At 37.1% G+C, this 13431-nt stretch overlaps 1 protein-coding gene across 2 annotated transcripts in view; it reads right to left on the reverse strand.

The window, feature by feature from the left end:
* Positions 1-13431, reverse strand: part of enox1 (ecto-NOX disulfide-thiol exchanger 1) — a 143609-nt gene that overhangs the window by 34683 nt on the left and 95495 nt on the right. For both annotated transcript variants that reach the window (XM_048193016.1, XM_048193015.1), the window contains 3 exons: positions 5553-5720; positions 4488-4694; positions 2554-2787 (listed from right to left, as the gene is read on the reverse strand). In XM_048193016.1, coding sequence (XP_048048973.1) covers positions 2554-2787; positions 4488-4694; positions 5553-5720 — 609 coding nt within the window. The remainder of the gene's footprint in view (positions 1-2553; positions 2788-4487; positions 4695-5552; positions 5721-13431) is intronic.

Here is a 13431-nt window from a genome sequence, read left to right on the forward strand (position 1 = left end):
TTTTGTTTGAGAGGCAATTAGATGTCAGGCATGAGCAAAACTGTGCCAGACACTAGAATATCCAAACCCTGTCTGAGATGTTTTGTCTGTTGCCTCCTGGGCTCAATAAACATGAGAACATACAGACAGAGCTCGGGATGCGCCACGCAGGGAGAATGGGAAGTGCTTGACATGGGAAGTGCTGTGATTGCTGATGAGGTGGAGGCTGCAGTCAAGTCCCCATCATCGAAATGAAAGCAGTCTCTCCAGAGAGACAAGAGCTCAGAGAGGCATGGAAACCACTGCAGCCAGCATAACTCAACCATCACTACCTTCCTGGAGCCGCAAGCTGTAATCAAATCACAGCATGGGAAAATAGCTGTCAGCCAGGAACCGGCACTGAAATTAAAACGTGAAAGGTGACGTTACAAATGTGTGTGAATGCCAAAGGGTGTGATGGATTGGCATAACTCTGAGATGGAAACGCAGTATGTGGCACCTTGAAAGTGATCCTGTATATTGAAAATTTGGCATATTGAGTGTTCAAACCTCTCTATATTCAGCAATAAATGTGGATAAATTATGTTAAACCTTACAATAACTGTTCCTGTCTGTCTGAAATCGATAGGAGAGCCGCAAAAACATTTAAAGCCTACGTTGTTGACGCAACTGGCCATTATGCCCATTCAAAGCCATAGGACAGAAAAAAAAAATCACAAATTATATCTCTTTAATATCTCATATGGTTCTTCTAGACAAAAAGGACAAAGGACAGCAAATGGATACTTCTGCCTAAGTCTCCAGCTTCTCAGAGTTTACTGAGATAATGTCCCAATAAATTTCACGAATGTCTCCTCTAGAGTTTCACAAGATAGATTACAGGATCTGAGTTGTTTTAACCTCAGATTTTAAGCACCCTAAAAGCAACTATTTAGTCAACCTTGGAAACCCTTTGGCTTTATAGAGTCCTGTTACTGGGCATTCACTGTTCATGTTACCATCTATTGTTATAACATAAGAGAAACAAAACAAACATTCATATGTATAAATTAAAAACAAAGACACACCAGAGTGGTAGAGGGCATTTAGAGAAACAAAGCAATCACTCCCTAAATAGACTTGCATAGCCAGAACTTCATACTGACAGCAGAAGGTCTAGACTCCATAGCAGCTTTCATTGGCCAAAGACCGCCCATACAGCTGAGTGACATGAAAAGCAACCAATCACAGATTTTATTTTTTTTTGAGCATCATATTTAGGGGTGTGAAAATGTAATGTTGACGTCCCTACAATAACAGACTGGCATGTTACACTCTTGGACATATTTTAAAGAGCCTTTGCCGTGAACATCACACATTTCAAATACTTTTGAAAATCCTGTGTTTAGTTGATCGTGATAAACACTCATTGTCACAGTTGTAAACACAACAGCTTTCTTTTTCCATGAGGGGGTTTGGCATCACAACGGCTTTGTTTCCATATGAGCTGTTCATGACACACATGTCTCCCAGAAATCATGTAGAATTCAACCAATCAGAAACCAATTTCCATTTTATGTGCCTTATGCAGAAAGGCAGAAAGCATATGATAGAGAAATACAATAAAACTAAACTAAACAAGCCATAGAAGAGAAAAAAAAAAATCACAAATTATATCTCTTTAATATCTCATTTGGTTCTCAGAAAAAACAGAAAAAATAAACATGGTTAAATATATTTTAAACCTCACACTAACTATCTGTTGCTGATGCAAAGTGGAAAAACAATATTTTTAATATCTCATTTGATTCTTCTACACAATATTATTTGTGCCACAATGAGCAAATGGGATACTTGGCCCAATAAATGGCACATGTCTCCTCTAGATTTTGGCAAGAAAGATTAAATTATCTGAGCTGCTCACCAAAGTTCTATAATTTTATGGCATGTCAACAATTTTAGGAGAAACATCTGAGATAAAGCTAATACTAAAAGGAGACTCCAGTGAAATTGCACTAGGTCTCCGGCGCTATGATAAAGCACAGTATGATACACTCCTATTTCCAGATTAGAATCAGCCAAATATCAAATCAGTTTTAAGTGCAATTAAGCACCCTAAATTCAAATGAAAACTATTTAGTCAACCTTGGAAACCCTTTGACTTTACAGGAGCCTGGTACTGAGTGTTCACTTCATTGGCAATCATTGGTCTTACTGATTGAAGCTGATGAATGGAACTAGCCGATCATATAAACACACCAGTCGCAGAATAAACAACAGCTGGGGCTGTTCGGCTGGCAGCTGCAGACGGGAATGAGGACTGAAGCGTAAGAGCCTCAAAACTATGTAGCCACTCATTAATGTCTGTCACATCATCAGAGAGCAGTCATGGACATCTGCAAAATGTCTGAAGGAAAGCAGACCTGGCTTGTATAGGTCATCTTACCACATTTTGCCTTTATTAGAAGCATAAAAGTTCTGCCTTGAAGCTTTTCCGAAGAACCCAAATTTCTCTCGGCACTACATTAATGATGACAAATCTGTGTTTTAAAGGCTAGATGAGATCATGGCACCACAGTCTGCGAGAAAGCTTACCTTTCAGTTTCTCAGCCAAAAGAGCTGCCTCGTGCTCAGAGTAGTGCATTATGGGAGGAGGTGATGGAGGTCTCAGCCGGTCCTCTTGGATTTTCCGTCGGTGCCGCTCCTCTCGTGCCAGTAATCTTTGTTTGCACTCCCACTCATACAAGTCATCTCTCGCCTGAGCAAAATCTACATGTATGCGGCCCGAATCCTTTTTATCAGTGCTGGAGCCAATGCGCATCCGATAACCTAGGATAACAAACGTTGTTCAGCAAACACAGCTATCGTACAGGCTACTTGCATATATCAAATATCAGTACACTAGGTAAAATAGAATTTGCTCATTCTAAGATGTTCCTTCTTGCAACATAAAAGCCCCTGTTGAACAAAACAATACAGCCTGTCATTAAATCATGTTGCATGTATGTTGCAGCATATGCATCAGATAGGCTGGTCCCTAGCTGGTGGGAAGCTGATTTTGGGTACGTTTACAAAAACAATGTACTAAAAACGTTTTTCCTTTGTGTTTTTCGTGTACAGGCGACAACATTGTCAAAATGATCCCCGTTCACATGGATCTGCAAAAACGAAACGCTGTATTATGCTGCCAGGCCAGTAGTTGGCGACGTCCCTTTGTAAAGAAATACTACACACCTATAGCAGCCAATCACACGGAACATGGAGCATATTTAAATGCAACGTTTAATATTAAACATCAATTCATATAATAATTATATGAATATATTATCTGAATTATACATAATAATCCATATAATATAAATATAATTAATAATTAGTAGCAAAAGACAGACAATTTGTCTCTAAACTTTTATCATATAAACTGCTGTAATTTGGAGCGAGAGATATAGGAGGCGTGGCTTTATTGCATCAGATATACAGTATGTCACTTTGCTCACAGGTCTAGATTGGGTTTGCGAAATTCTAACCCAGAATAAAACCTGCTGTGGAGCAGGTCAGCTGTGTGACGCAAGTTTTATTAAGCAAACCTCTAAGTAACCACCTAGATCATAGATGGAAAAGACCATTTACAGCCAAAACAGGCAATTTACAAAAGAAATACATGTATTAAAGCTTTCTAACAGTTATCAAGGTAGAGCGAAAAACCTAGGACTAGTTCGCGAAAGTTGTTTTTTTATATAATCTCCAATATTTAACGAACGATTCGATTGACAGCGGTGGTCCTATAGAGTCAAAGTTGCTCAGAATGAGGAGTTCTACCATATAGCATGAATGATGCAGCATGTGCGAAAAATGCCGTGATATACAATCCTTTACGCAAGTGAAAAAACGAAGGCGCTAGGGCCTCTAGGGCCGTGAGTCAAACAGGCTCAGGGAGTTTCGCTCTGATCGGCCTCCGTTAACCTTGTCCGACAACCGCTCGAATTTCATTGGAAGATGACGGCCGTGTTATTCAAGATACGCAAATGTCCTCATAGACAATCTCCGCACCTTGGACAAAGACACTTGCATGCCAGTTTTCAAGTCAATTATTGCGTAGCTATAGCTGTTTTTCTGGGGTTTTTTTTACTTTATAGTGCCACCAAGTGGCCAGACGCCACGTCCTTTTTTGCGCAAACACAGACCAAAAATCCCAAATACATAAGACACTTGAGCCTGTGATGAACGGTTTAGGAGTTATGAGCCATCACATACTTTTGACAGCTGTAGCGCCACCATCAGGTCGATTGGGGCATGCCTTGGTGATGTCAAAATTTCAAGTCTCGATGACTTACAGTTTGGTCTGCCCGATCACTTTTATAGGAGAATGCAGATCCTTGGAAATTCTAACAACTACAACAGGGTTTCAACGCTATGCATTTAAGATGTATGCCTTTACATCTACAAATATAACAAAAACAAAGACGCACCAGAGAGGTAGAGAAACAAAACAAAGCATTTACATGTATAAACAGAAAACAGAGACACACCAGAGAGGTAGAGGGCCTTGTCCACCATGAACTCCTCACTAAAACGAATGTGGCAGAAGTTTTTCTTGCTCTTGCGGATAGCAACAATCTCTCCACACTGGTCAAACACTTCTTTGATGATCTCCTCTGTTGCATTCTCTGGAAGCCCACCAACAAACACCGTCTTGCACCCTGGAGGCCTCTCTCTCGTGGAGGGAGGAGGAAGATCTGCAGAATCCACAAAGCGTCTTGCTGAACTCAGATTGCATGACTAAATGAGTTTGATCAAGTGAACTAATTTCACATTAACTAGCTATTTTTAATAGAAAGTGGAGTCTAGTTTACATATAACACGGTTCAGAAGTTTGAAGCCACACTGAAAAGTCGAGATTCAAAATGGAATTTAAACATGGAAATAAATAGATTTTAGAGCTTTGAAAAAACATTTGAGCAATTGAAATATACTTTTTCCCAAGTACATAAATACATGGACATGGAATATATTTTAGAGCCAAAATTATTGTATTAATAATATATTAATATAATTTTTGTGAAATTGCATCTGCAAATCACCAAACATGAAGATGGTCCATTATGGTGTGGAGTAACATATCAGATATTATCACCATTTATACAAATTACATCGACGAATTATCAGTAGTTTACTTCCATTAACAAAGCAAGTAGTTTTATAAAGAATATGAATTTAATTGGAGTAACTGGAGTCTGTGTGGATAAAGTTAATTATGCTTTAGGGTTCATTTAGATTTGAAGTAAGCTCTACAGATTTAACATTTCGTATTTCTCCGATTTTCCACATTTGAGGATTTAATGAACACTGTCCTGTGGTTGCTGTGATTTCAATAACCGTAAAACGTTTGGCATAAAGTTACAGGTCTTTCAGTGGAACATTTTACCCCACAGTTACAGGTCATTCGAAATGGCACAGACTGTACTTTATATATTTACCATGACATCAGTAGAAGTAAATAACGGTTGGCTACATTCATCTGTGTGCCTGCTTTTATGGTGAAAGCTCTAATAATCGTGCTGTGGAAGGCTGCTGTAAAACGCAGTGGCTCTTACTGGGGTTCTGCGGGAACAGTGTGCAGCTCTTGCAGTGGATGATTTCCTTAATAACGGGAAGTTCTGCTGCCACAGGATGGGGCGGGACCAGACTGATGCCAGCCATCATGGGGTTTATTGGGGTGATGATCCCTAGGTTGGGGTCAAAACCCTGTATACAGATTGAGTCTGGAGAGGGAAACAGAAAGACTTGTAAATGCAGTACTATCACATACAAAAAAGCCAAAGAAATGAGAGAAAAGCTGGTGAAAGACTTCAAGAGATGAGAAGAGACCTGGTCACTACTCTATCCACAGACGACAAAACCCAGAAAATCTACTAAAGATTAGTTTCTCCTTCAATGAGCTTTCATCACACTAAGCTGCACAGGATCTGGGACTGGAACGCATTGGATTTATGCAGTAAACTGTGTGCGCTGTAAACCATGATGGAAGTCCTATACCTGCATGCACACTTTATACTGTACATGTTTGATGACAGCACTCTATGATAAAAAGAACCAAATAAACCTGTTCAGTGTCAAAATGTACTGCTCTAAATGCAACCATGAATGATAACCAATTAAGAATGCTTTTTAAAAAAAATTGATTATGCTCCATTATTCCTATTTTACATTTCATTGGAAACCTAATTACACCTATTGATTTGTTGCAATTTATTTTAAAAAGAGAGAAAAGTGAGGAGCATTGGACTATATCTGAAGTATCTAGAACAAAACATGCTTGAGTAAAAGTTCAAAAGTTTCCACATTTACTAAATCTACTAAATTTGACTGATGAAACCAAGAAGAAGCAGAAAAGGTTTTCCCATTAAATGATTTTTGATGAGATGATTTTTTAAAGCAGCCTGTTTCATAACAATTGTCTCCTTGTCCTCCTGACCATGTTGAAGGTTACAGGACACATCTGAAGCTAATTATAAAACTGTTGAAGTTGAAATTCAACAGCAGCAGTTGAGTGATCTCTCACTCTGGTCAAGTTCACCAATCATTAATGATGGTTGAAATGAAATGCATTCATTAAGACATCTGCTTCAGATCAAAGATTTTGCTTTGACTGATGAATTCAGTTGAGTAAAATTATTCAATTGGCCTGAATAAATAAAATGTAAAAGTATTTAGCTTCAGCAGTACTTCAGTAAAGTATAAATGATCAAAGATAGTACCATATACCCCTAATGTCTGCTTACTGCGTCTCTCACAAATGTCTCCATGGTTGCAAGGCACGCTCCCTGTGCAAACAGAGGGTCACAGCCGCTGCATAATATCATTGCGCCTGCTGCACCCTATGGTACGGCTGCAAAGTTCCTTGATTATTACGCCAGAACGAGAGTATAGTTCCTAGCCATATCGGCCTAGAAAATCGCAACTTTTCATTTACCGTCGGTCTTAGTACACAATGTAACTACAGAAGAGTCAAGTTTTAAATAGGAAAAATATCGAAACTCTTTGGTCATTTTTGAGCGAGATGCTAACAGTCTCATCAGATTCAATGAACTATGCTAAGCTATGCTAAAAGTGGTACAGCCAGACCTGGAGAACGGCTGAATGGATTCGAAAACGGTAAAACTCAACTGTTTAACTCTAGGAGAGTTGGAAAATGAGCCTATTTTCAAAAAAAGTGGAGTGTTCCTTTAAGGGAGACAATGACAGAATTATCATTTTTAGGTGAACTATCCCTTTAATGTTGTCTTTATAAGCTAAGAATTAAAATAGTCTTAAAGGACACTGCAGAATGAAAATTTCCTGATAATTTACTCAATCCAATATGTTTATGTCTTTGTGTTTATGAAAACATTCCAGGATTTTTCTCCATATTGTGGACTTCAACAGGGTACAAAGCGCTCTACACAATCCCAGACAAGGAATAAAGGTCTTATCCAGCGAAACGATAGGTCATTTTCTTAAAAAAATATAAATTATATACATTTTAACCACAAATGTTCATCTTGCACTGCTCTGCGATGCGTCACGCATTACGTAATCACGTTGGAAAGGTCATACATGACATAGGCGGAAGTACCACAGTAGGGCGAAAAACTCCATCTTATTTTCTCCTCCAACATAATAATCATCCGACATCGTTGTTTTACCTTTTTTTTTAGCCACTTGACTTAGTCTTTACACATTTGTTTTGTAGACACTTGCTCGGTACTTCCGCCTACGTCATGCATGACCTTTCCAAGTATACACATTTTTATTTTTTTTAGAAAATGACCAATCGTTTTGCTAGATAAGACCCTTATTCCTCGGCTGGGATCGTGTAGAACCCTTTGTTCCCTGCTGAAGTCCACTATATGGAGAAAAATCCTGGAATGTTTTCCTCAAAAACCTTAATTTCTTTTCAACTGAAGAAAGAAAGACATGAACATCTTGGATGAAATGGGAGTGAGTAAATTATCAGGAAATTTTCATTCTGAAGTGAACTAATCCTTTAAAGGTGCCATCGAATGTTTTTTTAAAAGATGTAAAAGATGTAATGTTTTTAAAAGTCTAAGGTGTCCCCTGAATGTGTCTGTGAAGTTTCAGCTCAAAATACCCCATAGTTTTTTTTTAATTAATTTTTTTAACTGCCCATTTTGGGGCATCATTGGAAATGCACCGATTCATGCTGCGGCCCCTTTAAATGCTCACGCTCTCCGCCCACGGAGCTCACGCTTGCCTTAAACAGTGCATAAACAAAGTTCACACAGCTAATATAACCCTCAAAATGGATCTTTACAAAGTGTTCGTCATGCAGCATGTCTAATCACGTAAGTAGGGTATTTATTTGGATGTTTACATTTGATTCTGAATGAGTTTGATAGTGCTGCGTGGCTAAAGCTAACATTACACACTGTTGGAGAGATTTATAAAGAATGAAGTTGTGTTTATGCATTATACAGACTGCAAGTGTTTAAAAATGAAAATAGCGACGGCTCTTGTCTCCGTGAATACAGTAAGAAACGATGGTAACTTTAACCACATTTAACAGTACATTAGCAACATGCTAACGAAACATTTAGAAAGACAATTTACAAATATCACTAAAAATATCATGATATCATAGATCATGTCAGTTATTGTTGCTCCATCTGCCATTTTTCGCTGTTGTCCTTGCTTGCTTACCTAGTCTGATGATTCAGCTGTGCACATCCAGACGTTAATACTGGCTGCCCTTGTGTAATGCCTTGAACATGAGCTGGCATATGCAAATACCCCGACTGTTACGTAACAGTCAGTGTTATGTTGAGATTCGCCTGTTCTTCGAAGGTCTTTTAAACAAATGAGATTTATATAAGAAGGAGGAAACAATGGAGTTTGAGACTCACTGTATGTCATTTCTATGTACTGAACTCTTGTTATTTAACTATGCCGAGATAAATTCAATTTTTAATTCTAGGGCACCTTTTAACACTCAAAATTGAGAGTATTTGTATTTGTATTTGAATACAAGAGTACAAAACTGTATTTGAGAGTACAAAAGAGTACAACAGTTAAAATGGAAACAAGTTTGAGGTTGCAAGCTGTTTTCTCACTGTTTGTACCTAGAAGATTTGAATATTCCTACTACTACATTTTTATAACTGTAACAGTGGTTATGTAATTTTGGCCTCTTAACTAATAGGGTCATATTCAGTCATTATAATTACTGTGCTGAGTCAACCACTTAAACAAGCACTCAGTAAATTGTTCTCATTAAAACAGTTTGATATACAGATAAATGAATAGTACTATTTACAATAAAATCTTTACTCAGCATGAGATGAAGACTCCAGTTTATTAGTGATCTATAAAAGCTTTTTGTTTTTTTTACATGGAGCAGCTCATGTTGATCACATGGCCAGCCAATTCGAAGTCATTTTAGCTTGATAAACAGACTACTACTGGACACTTGTTTTGAACTAAATTAATGACAACTCACTGCACTTTTAAAACAGTATATAAATTGCTGAAACTTTTTGTATCTAAGCTGCTAGACGACTGCCATATCGGCCAACTCAGCATAAACAGAAAAATACATCAAGTTCAGTAAAGAAACAGTAAAAACGCTGAATCTAATGAAGATGCACAAGAGGAAAGAATCACCACAAAGCTCTTTTCAGATTCATACTTCAGCAAAGCCCAGTAAATGAGTTTTGTTCTCATTCATTAACATTAATTAATGTATTAACTAACATGAAATGAGCAATACATTTGTTACAGTATTTATTCATCTTTGTTAATGTTAGATAATAAAAATATAGTTGTTCATTGTTTGTTCATGTTAGCTCACAGTGCATGAACTAATGTTAATACAACTCTTGATTTTAATAATGTATTAGTAAATGTTGTAATTAACATTAACTGAGATTAATAAAAGTTTGTTTGTCATTAGTTCATGTTAACTAAAGTAGTCAACTAACGTTAACAAATACAACTTTTGATTTTAATAATGTATTAGTAAATGTTGAAATTAACATTAACTGGGATTAATAAAAGCTTGTTTATCATTAGTTCATGTTAACTAAAGTAGTCAACTAATGTTAACTAATGAAACCTTATTGTAAAGTGTTACTGCAGGGCTCAGTACTTTTTAAAGTGATGTAATATTTCAACCTTAATCAGGACAATCCTGCTTACTTTGTCCTGTAGTGACACAATACAACAGAGAACACTAAATCTCACACAAGAGAAGCTTGAACTGGAAGAAAATCTTAAATCCCTTGCTGGGGAAAGAGATGATGAAAATTACGATCCATAAATCTCATAGCGGCTGCAATCATGTGAAACGCATCAGGAGATCCATGCAAAACTCAAATCAAAATGTAAACAGGTAAATTACACACACGCCTTCACATTTATCGTTCCTTAATGTTGTTTTTCTTCAGTCAGAATGATTCAAGAGCTACTCAATCCTTTGGCTCACAGCTCTTGTTACATTTCCAAAAACCTGCTTCAGGTTTTATTTGTCGTTATTATCTGTTTTCCATAAAAATTGGATTCACTACAAAGTCAGCAGCTTCCAAAACATTTAGTTCCTACAGGACGCAGCTGCTCATCATTTCAGAGGTGAGACGGCATTAATCAGAGCCCATCACAAACACCATTACTAAATGCAAAGCGCCAACCCCTGCAGCCCCAGGCCCTGCAGTCCAAATATATAATCCTTAAGGAAATTTGTCTCAGCTGTTTTTTACAGTCTCGCTTTTTTTGGCCTTGAAAGATTTCCAGTCATTGCTCACCACAGCTAATATGCATAATTATCCAGAGCAGCCGAAATGACAGTGAATAACTCTAGCAGCACTGACTCACACAACAAACCTACATTTAACATTTACTGCTTAGGTTCTATTAAAACTGAAGCTATTTGTTGTGTACTTTAGGGCTGAATGATTTTTTGGTTTTTTTGATAATAATTGAGATCACGACTCTTATCCACTTATAATGTTATGAAGATTTTTACATCAAAAACATAATTTAGAATAGGATATTTTCTATGCTGTTTTTGAGCCTCCCTTTGAAACACTCAGTTTTGATGGGAGTGCCTCATTCAAGACATGGAAGTAAACACCCACTTCTGTGATTGGGTAACAGTTTTGTATATTAAAATAAATTTAAAGTCCTTGTCATTACACATGGGATGGGCTGGGCGATATGGCAAAAAAAAAAAAAAAAAAAAAAAAACTAGATTTTTTTCAGAACAACTAACCGATTCAAGATTTCAATTTCAATGTTTTTTTTTATGTTTAACTAGTCGACTTAAAAACGTAACTACAATATGATCCACGTAACATTCTCTTTATTAACCATCTGGTTAAAAAAGTGCACCATGCCTGAAGTGCATGATCAACATGGTGTAAATGTAAAACAAATAACTTCTTCACAGAAAATATGCATTAAAGGTGTACTATGTAATATTTTCTGTCCGCTAGAGGTTGCTAGAAGCCTATTCAAAACAAAGGCGTAGCTTGATGATGCCAAGTTTGAGCACGAAATCTTGGGAAATGTGGTCTTCACCTCAACGGCCGGTGGAAAAGAATTGAGATAGGACTCGGGAGGAAATCGTGTTCATGGATGCGATTATGAACAAGATAGATCGATTTTAGAATATCATATTAAATATTGGATGGCTTGTGTTGATAAATGGCATGCAATTAGTTTTAAAACGTATTGTATGATGGAGAAAATGCTGTATTACTGTTACTAAAAATAAAGCTGCGTCTGATTATGCTATGTTAGCTACTATGTTATAGTGTTTTTCTCTGAGGCATGGTAAAGCATGGTACTCGCAAAAAATCAAGAAAATTAGATTTAAACAATAAGACTAAACATGTTGAGCTATATAACGACAAATAGTTTTCTGTCTATAAATATATCAAAACAGTTGTTCCCTTGTCTATTAAAACGTGTATTATATTAAAGCGTCTTTGGTGTTTCCATGGTTTCTACAAAATAAAACCGGAAACCAAAGGTAACGCGGGTATGACGCAATTGACAGGCGACTCCTCACACGTCCCGGAGCCTTGGTTAAAATTGCAATTTTTTCACGCTTTACAAATAGTTGGAAACATTTGGGATATTTAAGTACTCAAGTGAACAAAATATATAACACTGGCATAGTGGCTTTTGGATATTTTACTGCAAAAATATTACATATTGCACCTTTAAATATGAAGGCAAATGTTGTACAAACTTATCTTAAACATATCCTATATACACAGAAATAATTTAAAATAATAAAAATGCTAAATATTTCTTAGCCAAAAATTAATAGCAATAAATAACACCAGTAATATGTAAATGCTCTGTAAAAACAGAAAACAACAGCCTGTCACCATCATGCAAACATGAAATATCAAACATACAGTAGTTCTTTACAGGTTTTTGCATTCCATTGCGCTATTTTTCCAATTGTTTTTATGTTTGGATGTTGCACTCTTTTGCAGCATCTCCCTCATGAAATGGCATTCTTAAAACGCAGCGATCAAGTTAAAAAAAAAGTTAAACTTGCATTTAATAAATTTGCTTTTGTCCCATTCCACTGCACGCATCTCATTTTTTCAACATAATAACGCATTTCTGAGTGAACAGCCACTTAAGGGGCTATTCACACAGAACGCGTTTTTCTATTGCAATGTGCTACTTTTTGATTGTTTTTCTGTGTAAACACGTGCTAGAAGGACGTGTATGACCGTTACGCTCACGTCTTTTGCAGCGCCTCGCACGAGTGCCGCGTTTTTAAGACGCCGTGTCAGTTCCAAAACAGTGGACCAATCAGAACTCGGAGGTGGGGCAAGCGTTGCGAGCTTCTGTTTACATTAGCAAGTTGGCATGGCAAATGTTTTATTTGTTCGTTATTGCATCACGTCTCAAAATGCGTCTCGAGACCCTCGTGTTCTGCACTTCTTTTTAGACGCTAAGCAAAGACGCTAAGACTAGTGATGTGTTCTACATTCATAGAGTGTCACATGAGAGTGGTTAATCATGAGGTCGGATCATTTTCTTCTCTTAAAGGTGCCCTAGAATCAGAATTTGAATTTACCTCGGCATAGTTGAATAACAAGAGTTCAGTACATGGAAAAGACATACATTGAGTTTCAAACTCCATTGTTTCCTCCTTCTTATGTAAATCTCATTTGTTTAAAAGACTTCCGGAAAACACTTGGATCTCAACATAACACTGACTGTTACGTAACAGTCGGGATCATTAATATGTATGACCCCAATATTTGCATAATGCCAGCCCATTCGACGCATTAGACAAGGAAAGGCAGTATAAAAGGCTGGATCTGTGCACAGACAAGGTAAGCAAGCAAGAACAACAGCGAAAAATGGCAGATGGAGCAATAATAACTGACATGATCCATGATATCATGATATTTTTAGTGATATTTGTAAATTATCTTTCTAAATGTTTCA

This window comes from Megalobrama amblycephala, linkage group LG6, assembly GCF_018812025.1.
Source record: "Megalobrama amblycephala isolate DHTTF-2021 linkage group LG6, ASM1881202v1, whole genome shotgun sequence".
NCBI lineage: Eukaryota > Metazoa > Chordata > Actinopteri > Cypriniformes > Xenocyprididae > Megalobrama > Megalobrama amblycephala.